Raw genomic sequence first — 20,611 nt, forward strand, 5'->3', positions numbered from 1 at the left:
GAGTGCTGGCTGGTATAATCCAAGAGAACTCCAGTGGCATCAGATCTGCGCTAGCTCACCTCAGGACGGTCATGTGAATGGCTTGAAAGAGCAGAGACAGAGCAGCGGATGAGTGGGGCAACAAAGAGAAGAAGAAAGTGAGAGAAACAGGAAGCAGTGAGTTTTTTCTTATGGTAAGACAGAGATGCAGATCATTCCCACAGCAGATAGCGCTATCTCAAAGGGTTTAAAGGGCCCCCTCTGTCACCCCTCCACCCCCAGCACCCCCCCTGCCAATAATACCAAAACTTGGCAGCCAACCCAGAGCATGAGCAACAGATTCCCATCAGCAAGAGGGGCAGCAGTCCTACTGCCTTGGCACCACCACTGTCTGGAGAATGACAGAGACAGACAGTGAAAACTTGCTCTCGTGAAGAGAGACACCAGAGGGACATCAGGACAATGTTTAAGGCTTAAACACAATGTTTTGTTCCACGCTCATCACTGTATTCGCTCGGACAAAGTCCTGCCATCTCTGCCCCCCGCCATGAGATGAAGGCTTTACCTTTCTATGGTTGGCACAACTCTCGGTGCATGTGCTCCAGCATCCAGACTGATGCCACGAGATTATGCAAATCCATGAAGATGTCCCATTCAACTTGAACTCACACTTTAGAGGCAGAAATAAATAGAGGAATAAAAGAAGCAGTGTTTGATGCAGAGAGCGAAGGGAAGGGTCACAGACATGTCCCAAATAAATGAACACATAATGGGTACAGTACAACATATCCCACTGCGAATATCACTGCCTGTGGTGTTTTGTCAACACTTTAGTCACTATGACACAATGGACAGATACAGCAAAGACAAGCCGTCCGCAGAATGGAAACAAGTGTACAAGAGGCTAAAAAGAGAACTCCTGAGTGAAAGAAACAATCCACAAACACTAACTCAACTAAACTCTTTTTTTATTCATGGGAAAAGGAGCAAGCTTGTTAACTAGCACAATTAAGGCGTCATTTGCCAAGAGAAAATGCACTTGTGTGTCTGCCTTTGTTTTGCGGGACAAAAGATTGGCACAGTGTGTTTGGGTGGCTCCCGTGAGCTACAGAGGGTGGGTTTACTTACGCCGTGTTGTGCCACAACAAGGACCACTGTTGTCACCAGCACAGACAGTGTGACATGGGTAAGTGCTCAAGCTAAATCAGGTAATTTTGCATGGTGTGCAGGACAAAGGGCACTAGACACTGCAAATTCTGGGTGCACTTATGAAAGGCCTATGTGTAATAGAGATACAGAAAGGGCAGCGCTAGATTTGCCCAACATTGTACAGGCATTTCATACATGCATTTTACACAGTAAAGATGTCAAAAAGAAAAAGAAAAGCACTCAATTATATAAATATATATCAGCTCAGTAAAATAAAGGAGTTAAATGCTTTCTTATTAATGCAGTACATTTATTCCGAACAAAACAACACTATGAGATCTTCTCCAGGCATTCATCAAATGTTGTTTTATTAATGCCACAATGATGTTACATTTCCTAGAACATGGCATCATTAAAATATTGTATGTCTTAGAAAGGAGTATGCAACTTTGCTTGGTGGCACACCAAGTTTTAAGGCCAAGCCTCTCACGATTTCAAAGTCAAGCACTAGTATGAACAAATACTATGACAAATACATATATAACCCTAACAGGTACTGGGGGGAAGAAACTTTCTTTTTCTATGTATTTGGAGGATTACATGCCTGACGTTGCCTGCTCCTGCTTAGACCAAACCGAACAGAATAGACTGTTCAGAGATGTGACTTTGGTCATTTGATAGTGCACCACAGTAACGATTCTCACAGTTAGCTTCACAACATCTCAGATAAAAGGCGAAAGCTGTCCTTTCAGCTCTAATCACCCAGCCGCTTGTGAAACTGCACTCACGTGTGAAGTTTCTTTACGATAGCCTATAAATTGTTTTGCTGCTTAAATAATTCCAAAATATAACGCTTGAGTGGCGAGAGCAGAATATGAAAACTGACAATGTGAATGCAACGCGTAGATCTTAACATAATGCAAGACCTCAAAGTCCAAAGTGTGTGATGTGGTCAGATGGTCAAAGACGAGGCACCTGACAAAGTTGATGCCCCAGTCAAGTCTTTGTTGGCTCAGAATAATAAAGGGTAAATAAAATGCAGGATCCTAATGTGCTCCTGGTGCGCATGGCTGGACTCATGAGAGGCCAGCGTGCAGTGATCGCCCCATTGTGTGGACGCTCCACTGCATTTAGCTGTGTCCGGGGCCAAGGCAGGGCCAGAGAGGGGCAGCCCTGGGGCTGCACGGGTCACTCTCCCAGGTCAAGTCACACGAACCAGTCCACACACAGAAGTAAAGCAGAGATTGGCAGTCAGGCTGGAAGACACTTCATCGTCAACATACTTTGGTGAATGAATGTTCATCAAATAAACTAGAGAAAGGTTTAGGGTCAGACAAAAGCGAGAGCAAACGTATGTGTTTTAATCTTATGCACACATTTTGGGAAAGCTACAATTAATCACGAATAGTTATTTTATTTGTAATAAATAAAACATATAATCTTAAAACTTGAGCAACTACAACTCCAGAGCGAACACCAGTGTATTTGGCACGTATGAAGTGCTACAGGCTAATGGTCATCCTGGTGGTGGCCAAAGCAGTCACAGCCTTCATGGCCCCTGTGTGACCTTCACAGCAGGGTGCCCATGTCCGACATAAGGAACAAGTAGCAATACAACTTTCACCATAGACCAACAAGCACAGCTGTCTGTCTCCGTTACCAAACACATGAACAAAATGAACTGACAGGAACGTGACACACTGACAAGTCCCAAAGGGAGGTTTTCATTTGTTGTTCGAGTATGAATGCAGAATTTTTAATTTTTACATTCAAATAGTACAATTCATTTAATTTGGATTTCATAAAATGTGACCCTTATCATATAAAAAAGAAAATGACAAGCACACCAAAGGCTCGATAAAGGGACACTCTGCTCGACTCTCAAAACACAATGAGACGAGCAAATGACAGGACAAACTTAAACATTAATACAAACATCTACAAGGCAGTTTGTCTCAGCAGCTCTCAGTGTTGCAAACGTTTTAGCCTAAATTCGAAGTGAAACCATTGCTCCCCTCCATAACACAGTACCAGCACGCCGACGCTGTGAGTAAAACAAGCAGTGAATGGGGGTGTATAGATGACAGCCAGGCATTGTCTTTGTGCCAACTGTAGGCGATGCAACAGCTTTGTAAACTGTTCCACACCTTGTAGGCACAAAGGACAAACACCACTTGTTACTGGTTGGAAAGTAAAAAACACATAAAACAACAAAAAAATTAACTTTAAACTATTCTATCATTTTCTATAACAAAATAATAATAAATAAAAAAACACTGCAATCTGACAATATTATTGTTGAACATAGTACAGTATACAGATAATTCTGTATCACTATATATGCAATCTACATATGTGCTCTGTCGAACGATGCAGATTAAACTCTCGTAACTTGGTTGGGGCTCTGTATTCTCATCCCAGACCTAGAGGTCAGAGAGGAATAGGAGGATTAAAACCTTCTTACGTTGGTGAGACATCGACAGATAACTCTGTGAATGGCCTATTACACTTCTTCTTTCAGTGGCTGTCATACAAGAGACAGAGGGAAAAAGGGCACTAACAAGATGCACATTTTACACTGAAAACTGTTATTGTTGGGCTCCTAATCTGGCCCACCATCTGAGAAGAGCACTGAGCTAAAGAGTGGGGGCTCAATGGGAAGAGCCAAGAGGAGAGAGAGGAGGAGGCGGGGCGGATCAGTTGGGAAGTGTAGAATGGATGTTTCTTTTTCTCTATGGGGGAACTTTGTATTTGACTGTTGTTTGTATCTGTCTTTCAGAGGCCTGATCCCCGTGGGCCTGGACAGGGAGATGCTTCTATATGTTTGTGAGGAGAGACTGACGCTGGGATCTACAGCTGCAGCTCAGCGGATTAGCCGTCATCCACAAGGCAACATTACACAAGTAGCCTTTGAACAAAAGTCATGGATACTATTAATGATATGGTAATCCCTAATGGAGCTACCTCCCAGTAGTGATTATACTGACATGGGAAGAATGTCCAAAAGTCCTGGACGCTACTAGCCAAACAACACTGAGACTATTGTTGCCAGGCCTGGTCTGAGGCCTGCACTCACTTCCACTGACATGAGTCAACCAACAATCCCAGAAACTGCCCCATGCTCTGTTGACACCCTTCCCTTCACCCAGTCGCCCTATGAATAAAAATGAAAACCCATAGATGGATGGGGCGACAGTGAGGGAGCAGAGCAAAGACAACAGAATGTCTTGGACAGGATCAGGAGAGGATTTCCCACACGCTGACGTGAGCTGTGTCCGGGTCCATCTTCAGTCTGCAGCAGGACCACACAGACTGGGCTCAGTTTAATCTTTCAGAGCTGTGTGAAGAAGCAACTCAACGCACCTATTAGTCCACTAAATATTCTCTGCTGGACACTTCATAGCAAGTCAAAGTCTAACCAAGCCAAACGTGGCATGATAATAGACAGACTGGCAATAAAATAAAAAAAAGGGTTAACTCGGATATATTTGCCAACAACAACTGACTTTGTTGAATTTAGTACTTCATTTTCTTTTTTAAATTGGCTTGTTGAGAAAATCTAATTTTCACAGTGAGGTAGAAGTGGATTTCTTTGGAGATTTAATGTCATGGACAAGTAACTTTTTTCCAGTTATAATTCCCTTCTACAGACATACCATGATACAGAATACAATCATACATTTTAACTTCACATACTTCAAGAATAGCATCAACTCTAGTTTAATTTAAGTTATGATTAGATCAGTGATGTGTGAGGTTGCTCTATGGACATTATTCATGCTAATGCTATGCCTCCCTAATACCACACACATACTCCGGCCAGATACATAGAGTAAATGTAATTTACTTTACTGCTTCTACAGAAAAGAACAGAATTAAACAAAGAACACATTTATTTTGTAATAAGGGAAACAAGAATCTTTTCTTTTTTAAATGCACTGATTAAAACAAAGGGTGCCGATTCAAAGTGGCTGAGAATCAAGTCTTGTCAAATCCTTCAAATTTACCAACAGCATTTGAAAAGTCACTCCTTCACCATTAGGCTGGCTCTAGATCCGTGTGCTTTGTAACAGACCTGTCCTTTCTTGACTGATATGTCAAAGTTTAGGACTCAGCAGAGAGAGGAGAATGAGAATACCACACAGGCACTGACATCGGGATCAATCCGATTGGCATGATTTAGCATTTGGACGTTTTGAATAAAAATGAGTGCGCTAGACGGTGGAGCAGTTTGATTAGCGAGATCCTTAAGACCCTCCGAGCCATTCTCTTTTCCTTCACTGCCAGAAGAAAAGTCCTTTTTTTCCACTCCTTTCACTAGTCCCTTGGTAGGCCAGCTTTTTCCTCACTGTTGGTATTACAAAATCCCTATTGAAAACAACCCTTGTCACCTGTCAACTAAGCCAGGCTGGTTTGCTAGGTCTTTATCCTCAACACATACGTACACAGAGGCTGACTCCCTGCCCCCCAGCCCTACATTCATGCAACCATATCCCACCCACTAAAACCGCATGTCAGAGAGCTGCTACTATAGCACTTTAAATTCATTACCCTGTTAGCTTTAACAAACTGGGATGGGATGGTTTTCAGCTGGTTTCTGCAGGCGTTCATGAAGCAGTAGTGAGGCACTGTTAAGCCATAGGGAGGTGGGGGGTCTGAGTGATGAAGAAGCCAATAAGTAACATGTCAAAATAAAATACATTTTCTTTTTATTTAGCCTTAATTTAAGATAATATCTAAATTGGTACAGGACTTGTGAGTCACAACATAATACAATGGGCCACTGCAACTGTCACATCTATTTCAAAGCAAACATGTTCATTCTTTATATCTTTTGGTGTCTGTTTTTTCCCTTAAAATGAAATCCTTAATTTATAATCTGATAAACGTATTCTTCTTTGGCGTCACTAGTCCGGTAAAATGAAAACCCATATATTTTCTGTGTATATGTTTAAGTTGGATGTTCGTTGTTGTTTAAGCTTGGGACTATCATAAAGAGTATATTTGTTTGTTGTGGTAAATTCCTTAAATATTATAAAAGGTGCTAAATGATACGCTGCCAGTTATCGGATGAACTGAATTGCCATCATCCAGATTATTGTATTCCCTCTGCCACAAACTGCTGCATCCTGCGACAGAGGGTCGATTGCTTAAAGCTTTGGAGCAGCTGGACAAACCTGGGCTTGTGTAAAAGAGAGATCAGCTGAAGGAGGCCGAGGGTCAACCAGAGGCCGGTCATCTGGACACATCCTGGCCCTGACCGGAGCAGGCGTCGCCCATTAACCCTCCGACAGGAGCTGCTCGGCCTCGCGGGTCAAAGGTCGATGTGGCCCCTCTTCGGCCTCAAATCAAGATGGACACAACACCCGAGACTTATCCCGCCATCAAAGGGTCAGCGATGCGGTGTCAGGAACACTAATAGACACACATCAGAACAAATTGATTTATCAAACATGTACAGCTTTAAGGCTAATCTCCGGATAAGTCATATTTCAACAGTCTCCAAAAGACTCATAAAGACGTGACACTAAACTCATGTGACGCGTAAAGCAGAATATGAAAAATATTCTACATTTATTAAAGGTATGGTGAACAAAAACTATTATACTAATGCTTCAGTATGTCTTTTTTCTACCTTGCAAAAGATCGATATATATTTACCATTTCACATTATTCCATATAACAAAGTAAATACAGTATACTTATTTTACCCAATACCCGCTGCATGTCTAGTACTACTGTTTGTCTTTTACACGAATGTTTGTGTGTTATTTCAGTGGGCATGAGAACCCTTAAAATGAACACTCTTTTGAATCACTCGTACACTCATAAGCTGTAATAAACCATTCATTATAAGATTATGCTATATTTCTATGACTATTTTCTATCATGATACAGTGTTTATTAAATGTATAGATAAGAAACGTTTATCGATCTAACTCATTAGTTTAAGATGTTTTCGACATGGCTGATTTACTCAGCAGTTCGCTAAAATATCACCTCTTCGTCCTTCAGTGCAAGTGGGTGATGTGTCACTTCTTTTTCTTCCCCTTTCTCTGTGAAAGCACAAGCACGTAAGAGCAGGGGCAAGTTAGGTGAAGATCCTCTCAACCACACAAAAAAACGCATGACAAAACACATACACAATTGTGCACAATAGAACCACTACAGGCCCAACATTTTAACAAAATGAATTCACCTCAAAATGACATTATTCAGCAGTTGAGATGACCACTAATTTGGGATTAAGCCTAGATAATGAAATTCTGCATTGAACCAAAAGAATCTTGAAGTTTAGAGAGTGGGCTATACTTGAATGCAACCCACTCACTCAACGGGGCACCATGTTCTTGAACGTCCTACGAGCACTACTCTTGTGAAATGATTCTTTAGTGACCATAGGTATGAGAGGAGTTCTTTCTTCATGAATGAGTTGGGCCAAAGGGAAAGAGAACCAAAATGACACTAGAAAGTAATACGTTTTGTTCCACATTTGTGAGCGGTGTTACAAAATCCTGCACCTTCACTTTTATATGAATGACACTTATAGCATTAACATGAAACTTGCCGCATAAAGATCGCAATAGGTTGATAATTCAATGTGCAAACAACTAAAAGTGAGCCAAATCACTCAAATTGATCAGACAAATATATAAGGTCTATTTAATGTCCTTTGCATAACCCTGTGTAAATACTTTAACGCTTACTTTGGTTTCATCCAATTTGGAGAACTTTGTCTGGTAGTCTGCCACTTAGTGTCAATTGTGAAGCTCTAATTGGATAAAGTTAAGAACCGCTTTTAGGTTTAAATAAGAGAAGCAACTCCAGACTCAGGAACACACCACACTCCACCACCTGTGGATTATGCACAGAAAAGTGTCCAGCATTAGCTTAATGTAGCAATACGCAGAAGGGCAGGGCGACATGGCCTAAAATCTATATCACGATATAAAAGAAATATCATGATAACAATATTTGACGATATAATCTACAACGGACAAATTACTTCAAAATCCCAGCCTTACGCCTATTAAGAAGATTAATGCAAATTTATTTTATTCTTTTTTTTAGCGCCATACTAATTTCCTTTCATGTTTATGCAGTGTTTTTGCTGCTCTGATGGAGCTGAGCGTAACATAAATGATATCGTATACATTGCGATATTAAAAATTACGATATAAAAAAATGCAATTGCGATAACGATACGATATGGCCCACCCCAATACATAGTTTGGTGGAAAACAAGTTTAGACTTCAAAGCTTTTTGTGCTGTCCAGGGAGCAAGGTTATCGTAACCTGTGCCAAATGAGAACATTACTCTACTTTTCAGTGGTGGTGAGGAGCGAACTAGATAACAAAGCAATTGAAACTTTTGCCAGATTACAGAATATATAAATCTGAAGGTATCACTCTGTACAGCTGGTTCAAAATAAACATTGGAAATGACATTGGGTAGAGTTCTCTAAGGTATTATATTGTTTACGGTCCATGTCTTTTTGTTCCGTGGTTTCATAATTCTTCACAATATAATGCAAACTCTCAGGCTATAATCTCATGCTATTTCAGTAGATAATTTCCTTGATCGTGATAATGACAGACTCTATCACCGCGCTCTGCCCTCACACTCCAATGGGCCGCGTGTTTCCTGATTGGTCATGGGGATTGGTCAGCCCTGCGCCCGTCGCCCTATGGGCACAGTCCTGGCTGTGGGTGATAGACGTCAGCTGCCCGGGACTCATTCTCTACACTTTGACTTGTATTGTCTCCAGTCAGAGTCTTTGGCATTTGTGAAGACGGACTAACAGCCAATAAAGAGTGAGGTAATCTGCTTCCCCTGAGCTTTTGGAGCCTGTTGTCTGCAGCACTGGGCCCGGTGTGCAGCGCAGTCGGCTGGATCTGTATAAGCACTTTGACTTTGGATAAAGCTCAGCCAGGAAAGAGATGGCCAATGGTGAATTTATATTGTAGTGTGTCAAGTAAAGGTATAGACTTTTTGCAATAAATGATTTTTGTTGTGTTTTTTTTTACAATCATCTAGCCCTATATAATATGGATATATATGGTTGCTTCTTATTTAAATATATGATTTGATTATGGGACTTCAAAACCATGATTGCTCTAGTCAGACACAAGCAACCAGTGGCCACATGCTGGTGAGTTTTTGACCCTGTCTGACATTTATAATCTCCATTATGTGGGCAATCTCTGCAGATCCCTGATAAGACAGTGGGGAATCAAGCGTGTAAAAAGATATTTGTCACAGTGACGAGAGATCAAAATCAGTCACTGTATAGGTCTGGGCCTGTGTTACAGATCTGAGTATATGGTTGTGATGTGAAGGGGGGGGGGTCAAACGGTCTGACACCTGCAGCTCAGCGGATTCAAAATGCAAATCCAGGCCCTGGCCCCCTCCCTCAGCCTCACATCTGAGGTTACTCAGCAACGATACAGATCTTTATCAGATTTAAATTTTAATACAAGACAGACAGAGTGGGAGCTTTCGAGCCACTACATAAACACTAGTTAAATGGATGTTGCGTTGTGTTTTTGCGCGGGCAACGCACAGAATTGGTTCTTAGTACATAGAAAGCACTTAATTCCTAAAGACATTTCAGACATTATAATTACTGACCAAGAGGAAAAACTCGCACTGACCAGCTGCAGGCAGGTGCAAGCGAGAAAACTGTGGCCTGAAATCGTTCTGTGTCCTGACTGTCCTGATTTGAAAGTAAACCTTGACTTCATTGTGCGAGTAGATTTTTTTCCATGGATGGTTTTCCACTGGCAGCGGTAAAGTAAAAATAAAAGAGGCGCGTTGTTTAGCGGGCGGTGCTTGACAGAAAGCACCTGTTGTGTTGGTATAAACTGTGCTCCACCGCCACCTTTTGACTAATTTCAATACTGCATGCGTGCTGCTGGTTGATGGGGAGGGGCGCATGGGGCCACTCAGAGGAAACCCACAGACACCGCGCGAGACAAGTGTGAACTTTCTCAGAAACGCCCGCATAGGCTGGGAATAAGCTATTAAGATTAGAATATAATGTTGTAGATGTTGGGCAAGATTTAATTTGGTTTAAAATGTGGAGCCTCTGTGCGGCTGTGATGGATGTTAATGAGCACACAAAACGAGAGGACTGTTGTTGATAGACAATTATTGCTGTCCTATTATTCATAAAGGAATAATAAAGGACGCATGATCAAATATCAAAATGCTTTTGGTACATAATTGTTACAAGTGCAGGTGAAGGTGTTCTACGTTGTTTGGGAGAAAGATCTAATGAAAGAATGTAGAGTGTCTTTTCCCCCCACTTTCCATTCAAGGAATAATATATATATTAAAAAAAACCTCTCCTGTTTATTGTAAACTCTCAGTCTTCCTGGAGTGAACTAGAGTAAAACATTATTTTAAACGTAATCTTGGACTAGTTTTGCATCTCACCCGCAAAATAACATTAACAAATCCATAGGCTTGCAAAAAAACAAAACAACATTCAGTGCCACTGTTATTTGAAAAAGTTTGTCCCAGACTTTTGTGTGCAGGTGAGTAACTTATCCATTAAAACAGTCTCCTTCAAATGTCCCCGGTTTGGCTGGCTTATACCGTCAAACATGGCGTTGACTGCAGATTGAACTTTAACCCAGGATATTTATTCTATCTCTTGAACCTGTTTGTTGAAACGCAAATCCATCACTTTAATTTCTCGCGAGAAATGGAAGTCATATATTTGGGCAGATGGAGGGGCTGCGTCCACTTGGAGGGGCGTTGGGTTTCCTTGTGGATCTCTGAGAGGTTTGAAAAGTCGAGGCTCTCACAGCTGCACCAAAGCCTCCACAATGTCGGACGCGGTGATAAGTTTTATGAAAGATTTTTTGGCCGGTGGCGTTGCTGCGGCCATCTCCAAAACAGCTGTCGCTCCAATTGAAAGAGTCAAGCTCTTGCTACAGGTAAATGAAATAACCCTCTCGCTTTAAGCATGTGTAATATATAAAACCCTTAGTGTAGTAATGAACAGAGAATGAGAAAGTACGTTATGATAATTTACAGTCGGAATTGTTCAATTAAATCTCGTGCGTAATGCCGATGCGCACGTGTGGCGTCGAGTCAAGTTTTACGCATAGACCTGCTCGAGGCTGGATGATATAAAGAATCTCCAAAAGCTTTTCATTCAAATTTCAAGACAAGTACTACGCAGTGCAACACTATAAAATAGAAAATAATAACAACAAGTGAAAGTATATTTCTAAATTTAACTTGAACTATGCAACTTGATATAGACTTGGCTCAAGTGACACGCATGTGCCGGGCCACAGCTAGGCCTTGAAATATAAGTTGCAACAAAGTAGTAGTAATAAGCCGACATAAAATGGATCTTAATTTGTATTCAGGTGTTACATAATTTAAGTTAAGTGTTATATCATTTCATTTAAATCTTACAAACTCTGAATTACCTTCATCTTGGTTTGCAGGTTCAACATGCCAGCAAGCAAATCACTGCAGAGATGCAGTACAAAGGAATCATGGACTGCGTGGTCAGAATCCCCAAAGAGCAGGGCTTCGTGTCTTTCTGGAGAGGGAACCTGGCAAACGTGATCCGCTACTTTCCCACTCAAGCCCTCAACTTTGCCTTCAAAGACAAGTACAAGAAGGTTTTCTTGGGTGGAGTAGACCAGAAAACACAGTTCTGGCGCTACTTTGCTGGTAATCTAGCATCTGGTGGTGCTGCTGGTGCAACCTCCCTTTGCTTCGTCTATCCTCTTGACTTTGCCAGAACCAGGCTGGCTGCAGATATTGGAAAAGGCACGGCTGAGAGAGAATTTTCAGGTCTAGGCCACTGTATTTCTAAGATCTTCAAAGCCGACGGTCTGAAGGGTCTCTACCTGGGTTTCAATGTGTCTGTCCAGGGAATCATCATCTACAGAGCAGCCTACTTCGGTTGCTTTGACACTGCTAAAGGTGAGCAAACTAAGACATCACGCCTTGTACATTAGTTTACATCTGTGACATAGTTACATCTCCCTCTTTGTTGCAGGTATGCTGCCAGACCCCAAGAACACACACATTGTGGTCACTTGGATGATCGCTCAGACTGTCACAGCTGTTTCTGGTCTGGTCTCCTATCCCTTTGACACCGTCAGACGTCGCATGATGATGCAGTCTGGACGCAAAGGAGGTGAGAATGGTCTATAGTCGCTATCCGTCAATAACACTCACCTCAACATTGTTGAGTAATGGTCTTTTGTCTCCACAGCTGACATCATGTACACAGGAACTATCGATTGCTGGAAAAAGATTATGAAGGATGAGGGAGGACGGGCCTTCTTCAAGGGCGCCTGGTCCAATGTGATCAGAGGCATGGGCGGTGCCTTTGTGTTGGTGCTGTACGATGAGATCAAGAAGTTCACCTAATAAACTTTCTTATCTCCCAGTCCCCAAGGAAAACCTTTAACTTGTTTCTTAAAAGTCTTAAATGTGATAGATTGATAACAACATGGGAAAGAATTCCAATCAAGGGATGGCACCTGCATTAGAATGCCTCCTCAGAAATGTGTAAATATCCCGTTTACAATGAATCAAACGGCACAGGTTGAACATATACTCAAGCTGGTGGTCCGTTGCTGCCGTGCCAGAATACTGGACAGTCCCACTTTCTGCTCCACATAACGCAATGTTTTGTTGTAATGTGGTCTTGTACACAATGCTCTTACATTGTTTTATTAAATAATTATTAGTCTAATGTTTGGTTGTTATATATGTGTGTGTGTAAACAAATACACATTAAGGGAAAGATATGTAAACAATAAACAAATACACAAGGTAGCTAGATGAGGATTTCTTTTTATTTAAACTCATATTCAAGCCAGTTATCTAAAGTGAAAGTTTTTTTACATGTTTAATACATTCAAAAACAAATTAATTTCTTGTTCCAATCCACTGCATGGAATAATGGCACAACAGCTTTCCAGAATTTCTCCACAAAGATGTAAAGTGCACTAAAAACATTAATGAAGGACGAGAATCTGTAAGAACAAAGCTGGTCACACCACAAGTGTTATAAAAGTACAGCTTTGACACAAACCACTAGTTTATTGACAACAAAAATGGATAAGAGGGGGTACATTCAGTGGTTTATTTTATCATAGTTGCATGGTCAGCTCCAGGCTGGTTGTGCTGCCTTGGTTTTTCTTAACCTGGGCACAGATGTACTACTGAGCGTTGTGGCAGGGGAAGCTGCTCTGGCACTGTGGTGGGTGGCTTTACCTGCTGGAGTAAGGCATATACATGTACATCTCAATAATCTTTGCATTTTTTGATGGTTAATAGTAAGAGTCAATGAAGTTAAATGTAATAATGGCAGTTATATTTAAGACCAACACTAACCTGAAGACACTCGACTGGTGGACTGATAAACTGAACATATTCCCAGGTAACCAACTTGACGTTGGTATTCAGACAGTTGCTCAGAGCGCTTCATACCTCGTGTTGGCTTCACAGACTCGAGTCTTCTTAATAACGCCTAAAACAAATTACACATCAAAACATACAGGCACAAGTATATTTACCAAGAAAATACACCTATGGGGAGCAGCTGTGAGAAACTAAAAGAGTGATTAAACTAAATGTTGCAATGGCAAATGAATATGTCAAAAGATATAACAACAGTTAACTGTAATGCAGCTACTCTGCATTACATTTAACCATTAACTGTAAATGCAAAAATCCACATTGTAAAAAAAGAAAACAACAACAACAACAAAACTAGTACCAAAATAAGGCTAAAATAGAAAAGCAAATGCCCAAAGTGAAGTGAAATGAGTTGGTTCTACTTGTGCACAGCAAAGTAGCTGTGTTACACATGTAAAGGGTGGAGTGGAAAAGCTCATCAGACAGCATATTCAATTACTTCCCTCTAAGAATAGAGAAGGCGAAAAGCACTTGTGACGATATACAGAGCAAGAACAGGGTGTTCTGCAGACGAGAGGGCATACTTCCTATACCTTTTAACTTTTAGGCTAAATTAATTAATTAATTTCAAAAAATCAATCAATAAACCAATATATATCCTAAATACTTTCAATCATTTGTATTAATTAAGAATATACACAAAGATAGACAGCTGCTTTTTAAACTATGTGGCAGGGAATAACTATGGGTCACTGGTCAACCAGAGGTGAAATATGGGGTGAGTGGCCAGCACTGCAGAGGCTGGCGTTTCATATAATGTCAGTGCATGGAACTGCAGCTCGTCTGCCACCTGCTGCAGTCTGTCCAATGCGATCTGTGTTTTTTTTTCAAGGGTGTCTCTCAAAGACTGAGACTAACTTACCGTAACTAGTAATTGCACTATAGAGTGTATGGCTTTGCAAAATACATCATAGAATCAAAATAAAAGTAGGAGTGAATGATTATTACATTCAATTCAAAGCTCATTGTAATTTGATAAAATGTATTTCAAAGCAGTGGCTCATTTTCTTAACAGTGACAAGCTCTTTAGACTGCTTTCAGTTATATCGCCACTTTGTCCAACATGCTACAGTTGGCTCTGCTGGTATTTTGTCTTTATGCACTATATTTTCCATGCAATTAATATCATGCCTCTCTCTGCAACTCCTGCGCACCATCCTCTTATCTATATTAACTTGGTACCATTTGTAGTTAGTAGTAATTAATTCACACACGGTGTTAAAAAAAATCCTTATTATCTTAAGCAGAGTAAATGGAAAGTTGTATAAAAAGTTAACACTTTGTTCCCTACTGTTAGAGTCCTCTTGACCCAGATAGTAATGTGGGTAACACATAGAGAACTATAAACAATGATACCAGAAAAGAAACCGAGCATTATACTCACAAGGTTCTCTCTTTCAATCCGCTGTTGTTCACGCTGTCTGTTGACTGCACTGTGAGGAGGGCGATTTAGTGGTGTACTGGATGTGATGCGATGCCTCTGTCCTGATGCACTTCCAGGTCTTGAGCCCGAAGAGAACCGAGACAGTTGCCGAAGAAGACGCTGGTTTTCTAGATCTATGCGTTGGACTTCATCATTAGTGAAAGAGAAGTTCTTGCGATGCCTTGAACCAGGAAACTGCATAACTTCCAGCCGACTCTGTGAACTTAAGGAGTCTAAACAGAAGTACCACAGACAAACATTAAATATGAAACGTGAACATACAATAATATAAAGACAGTAACAAGTTGACTCACAGTCATCTGGCTCCAACAGACTGCAACTCTCCTCTGGCTGTGCAGTACTAAAGCCACTGGAGGGCGCACTCTGTTGCTGCTCCTTCACATCATCATCATCGTCAGTTTCAGAATGGTTCAGATCTAGTGATTGTAGGCGACTGCTGGCAGGAGAGGACAGGGGGCTGACGTCTGTTACTGTGTTGTCTGACTCATCTGGACTGCCACAATGAGCTTCTCCACTCGCTGATGAGCCCACTCTGCTTTCCCTGTTTCCAGATAAGGAAGTCTTGATGGGCTTTGGATGACAGCTATTGTCACTAGAGCAGCTTTCTGAGGTTGTGTCTCTGTGCGCCTCAGCTGAGACAGGAGAAGAATGCCAACTATTTATTGGTTTCTTCTTACTCCAGACATTCTCATTTTGTGAGCTTAAATATTTGCCGCTTTCCTCAGAATCATCTTCGTCAACTGTCTTGGCTTCAGCCAATAAGGCCATGACATGTTTATCTGCTGGCTTTGACTGCATTTTATCATCATGCAACTTGCTGTCAATTTTCATTTCACCCTCTCTGCTCCCATCTTCACAGTCACTATCAAAAAAGGCGTGATCCACTTCACCTTCTAGTTCACTCGGATTGAACATGGCTTTTGCTTCGAAGTTATCAAATCTGCAACTGAAAAGTATAGTATAGTATAGTATAGTATAGTATAGTATAGTATAGTATAGTATAGTATAGTATAGTATAGTGGGAATCAAATAAACAATGCATGTGTTATGTAACAATAACAATAATAAACCAACTAATGATATTTACACAGGCCACTGCATAAAATAGATCATCTTCTGATTCTTGTTTAGGGAAAAAGATCCTTGTTTTGGTAAAGCGTTAGCCCTAAGCTAGCTGGCTAACATCATGCAGTATCTGGGCTAAAGCTTGCTAAATCAACAATACTGAGAAGAGTTTTACCTGCAAAGGGATTTATGAAACAGTTCTCATTGCTCCGGCACACTCCGTACGCATCTTGATATAGATACATACACAAGACATGTGGAAAATCAACAATAACAAGAAGGGAGATTAAGGCTGCAAGCGAGACGCCATGTAACTACGCAACGTCACTTCCTGGCAACGGTTGCTTCTCTGTAGTGTGGAAAATGACTAGTAATCTGGGTCATAAACAAACCCTAGGTCTGTTTAATATAACTATGATGTGAGTGCTGCAGCTATTAACATTTTTTTTTTTTTTTACAATCAAAACGTGAGAGAAAAACTTAAAACGTATAGATTTCATAGACAAAAAGATCACAAAACAACAAAATATGAAGAAATAGGCCTAAAGCGTGTTTTTTCTTGTTTATTGGTAGTGATGTCGTTTTTTTATTGTTGTAGCATATAGTACCGGTAATTCCCACAAGAGCAAGCCCATCAAGACAAGAGATTATCTCAAAGCGCGTCCCATGAAATTACAATTTGTCACAGTTTTCTTTTTTAAACCTTAGTAGTGAAGTGACACACAGTAATGACAGGTTGATGTCCTGGTATAACACTTACGCCATAATTGTATATAACCTGTGTCTGGTGACTGTGGTAGAATTTACATAAGAATGCATGATGAGCAGCAATGAGGCCTGAACCTTGAGAGATTTTTTTCAATTAAAAATGATAAGATTCTGATGGTAAATAAATCAAAATCCTGTGTATGCACTTTGATGGGAGGACAATTGTATTTGACCTTATTCGTGCTAGAGAAAGGTCGTTCACTGGAGGGATTGTATTCCAATAATGGTCAGTGTCAGACTGATCCGTTCTAATCAGTGCAGTCAGTCAGAGCTGTTTGCCTTTGGGCGTTCAGCATGTTCATGGGGGTCTGGTAATTACAAGTTCCTTTGTTCATTGAGCTAACTTTTTATTTAATTGGAAAATGGTCCAAGCAATAAGCTGTAACAATATGATTACTACCATTTATTAAACTGCATAAACTAGGGGTTACCAACCTTTTTAGAGCAGAGGGCAACTTGCCAGGGCTACCAGTTAAAAATAATAACCCAAAAACTTAACGGTTTAATTATAGACTTTTAAGCATATTATGGGACACAAAGAACTGTATTTTTGACTTCAATATGCAAGAATTTGAACCGTTATATTTTTTAGGAACAGACTCAGGGGCTACTGGCTACCTGGGGCCCACAGGCATAGGGCTGGTGACCCCTGCCAGACACAGTTTTGGACCAGCATAGACCATCTGACCAAAGTTTAGACTTTTATTACAGACTTTGCGTGTGTGACGGTGACAACTGAAGAGCTGTGGAAACTTAGATGACCTTTGGCCTCTGAGGCAGACAAAGATTATAATAGGCAGTGTGATCCCAAAACTCTGGTCCTTTCCAGCCACACCAACCCTGAAAAAGAACCACACAAGGTTGTCACTTTGTAGAAATGTGCAGTGGGTTCAGAAAGTATTCACACTTCTTTTCATTATTTCTCCTCCATTCTTTAGCAAGCCGACACTACCCATTTGTCACAAAGTATTTTATTGATTACAAAATTCTACACTGATTGCCAACTACAATGAATTAAAAACTTTGCTATAACAATTTAGACTGTAAACGACTATCACAGACCCATTGCATTGCTATTAATTGTTTTTTGAACCATTGGAGAAAAAAAAAAATCTGGTTTACTTTCAACACATTTGAAAAGGTATATACATCTTTACGAGAGCTTCGGTTCAAATAATTGGCATGCGGCATTATAAACTAGAAATCAATATAGATAATTATGAATACGGTCTAAGTAGACTGTACTTTGTGATATCGATTTGAAAGTTGGATTACCTTTTCTGTAATGGTTTGCAAATCCTCAGCTCCAGTGTAATGGGGATCGAGAATTAGGTACCTAATTTCTCCAGTAGTCTCACTCCAAACCACACCAAGAATAGTGTGAGCCAAAACTCCCCCTCCTGCAAAATCCAGCAAAGTGTAGATCCTTTATGAAATATATATGCATATACTCAAATTTATAACACTGTCGAATATATAGAATCACCTACTAATTACAATACGAGAAGTCGTAAAAGGAGATACATTTCAAAACTAAATACAAAGAACATACAAACATGCAGTTGTAAGGCATAAATGTGTAGTATTACCAATCATTACTGGGGTTCCCTCTGTTGTGAAGTGGTTGGCCAGTTCTCTCCCTTTGCTTCCCAACTCAGAGCCTTGACTGAAGAACAGATACGTAAATCAACAAAACATCTTCTTGAATACTTTATTTATTATTAGTGATCTTAGCAAAGCAAGTTTTCAACAAACCTGACAAACATTATTTTAGAAGTAACTCCAAGCAATTCATTGAGGACAACCTGAACCTCAATAGATCCAATCCACTTACAGGATCCCACAAAAGATGCCTGTTTATCCCCGACATCAACCAGAGCCTGTAAAACCACAAAACAAGATATTTCTTTCTTTATGGTCAGTTAATTTGTCTCTACTGTTTGTACTGTATATTGTACTCATTTGATTCTGTTCAAAGCGTACCATCAAGTGCTCCTACGTGATCAAAAGTCACCCTTGAAGATACATGTTATCATATTGGACTATTGTACCTGCTGAATCTCTTTATGAGAAGGCACAGAACGGTCTACATATCCTTGCTGCTGAAACCAGGAGCAGATGGTTTGCAGGGAACGATAAGCACAACCCCAGCCATTGTCATCCATCCGGTCCTGCATGTAGTGATGGTAGCTATAAATCCCCTGTACCAAGTAAACCTTAAAAACACATACAAAATACAATTGATATACATTTTAATATTTGCATAACACAATAAATATGAAAAACACACAAAGGGAACCTCCACCTTTCCATTGTCTAGATTAGGATGAGTAAGGGAGACATGAGGGTTTCGAAGATATCCATCTTTATAGGGTTCTGTTGGAAAGTGGTAGGCATTTGCTCTTCTAAAATAGGGTGTGTCATCCGGTAGATCATACTTTTGATGTAAAATCTAATAGAAATAGATATGATAAAAGCGGTGATTACCATGTAAATAATCTGTAGTTAATGGGAATATTTATACTTTGAGGGTCTAACCTGTCTAGTTGTTTGTAGTTGTGTGTCAGATACACCTGCAGGATAAACAACAGTGACCAGCCCATGAGGCTGTGGGAGCAGGAAGTGCAGTGGTTCAGGGACTGGCATTGATGTGCCCTGTAAGTTCAGCAAAATCACTCTCTTCATCTCATTCAGCTGATTTGTTAGCTGCTCCACCAAACATAGACATGCACTGGATAAAAACAAAACAAAAAAACGTCATACATGTACCATTAACGATGTACAGTATATCTCAAATAAAATTACTCATGTAAATACTCACTCTTGTATTGTGTCACTAACGCTTACACAGACAACACAGTCCATTAAAAGAGTTGTGGACACAAAGTGTGATGTCTGAACTGTTCTAGCTAACACAGGCAGTGAAGGGGTGTGGAGGCCGGCTGCTTTGGTCGCCTCCATCACCAGGCGAAGGTTTATCACTGTCTGTGGCACACAAAGAGAAACATTTTATTGTTAACATGCAGTAGAAAATTAAACACAAGAACAAGATTAGACACTAGAAAAGAAAGTGCTATTTTTTCTTACCCCAACATAGCTTTTTTTGCTCTTCTTTTTTGTTGATCTCTTGCCAGTACTTTCCTGTTCACTTGTCCTGTGAAAAAACTTGACATTTGAATACAAAGTATACAGTAAACCGCTGCATAGTGCCACAGGGAAGAGTGTAAAACTAAGCAAGATTTGAGTTGGTGAAGCTTACAATATCCACTGAGACAACTCTTCACATGGAGTGTTGGGAAGGACGTCTTCTGGTGATATGTGGACATTTATATGTGGCCATATGACAACAGGCCCATTGCAGAGGGTAAACACACAGGACTCTGACTGAACATCAGAGCAGAGGGCCTCAAACGTTTTAGAGATTACATTCTGGATATGAAGTCCTGCATGAAACACAAACATGATTATTACTATTGGGCTACTAGAGGAGGCTTGTTCCTGTGAGCCAACAACAATACTAGGCTACTAAAGGTGCATTAGCATACCATCTGTTTTTTCAAGGAGGCATTTGAACTCTAGCGGCCCCTTGACACGCAGGAGGATGCTTGAGTTTGAGGGATGTGTATGCACAACCTGAAATCATATGGTTGAAGAAGTCACATTTTGTAAACTCATGTTAGTACATAGATTATGCCACGGGGTAGCACCACCGCCAATTTAATATCATTTAAAAAAATAGCTTG

The 20,611-nt window shown here is 40.5% G+C and overlaps 2 protein-coding genes across 2 annotated transcripts; one reads left to right on the forward strand and one right to left on the reverse strand.

The window, feature by feature from the left end:
* Nucleotides 1-10,893: 10,893 nt before the first annotated feature.
* Nucleotides 10,894-12,857, forward strand: slc25a4 (solute carrier family 25 member 4). The gene is made up of 4 exons (XM_079554038.1): nt 10,894-11,073; nt 11,596-12,082; nt 12,159-12,299; nt 12,378-12,857. Exons 1-4 carry the CDS (start codon nt 10,963-10,965, stop codon nt 12,533-12,535), a joined length of 897 nt encoding a protein of 298 aa, XP_079410164.1. The 5' UTR covers nt 10,894-10,962; the 3' UTR covers nt 12,536-12,857.
* A 4,646-nt stretch (nt 12,858-17,503) lies between these two features.
* Nucleotides 17,504-20,507, reverse strand: ufsp2 (ufm1-specific peptidase 2; the record flags this gene model as incomplete). Its single annotated transcript, XM_079554017.1, has 11 exons — nt 17,504-17,708; nt 18,144-18,268; nt 18,458-18,534; nt 18,624-18,748; nt 18,920-19,084; nt 19,174-19,320; nt 19,407-19,599; nt 19,690-19,853; nt 19,956-20,022; nt 20,128-20,311; nt 20,414-20,507. Coding segments are annotated over 11 exons (1,428 nt in total), but the record flags the coding sequence as incomplete, so codon positions are not given.
* Between the last annotated feature and the right edge of the window lie 104 nt (nt 20,508-20,611).

Source organism: Gobius niger (genome assembly GCF_951799975.1).
Source record: "Gobius niger genome assembly, chromosome: 3".
Classification (NCBI taxonomy): Eukaryota; Metazoa; Chordata; class Actinopteri; order Gobiiformes; family Gobiidae; genus Gobius; species Gobius niger.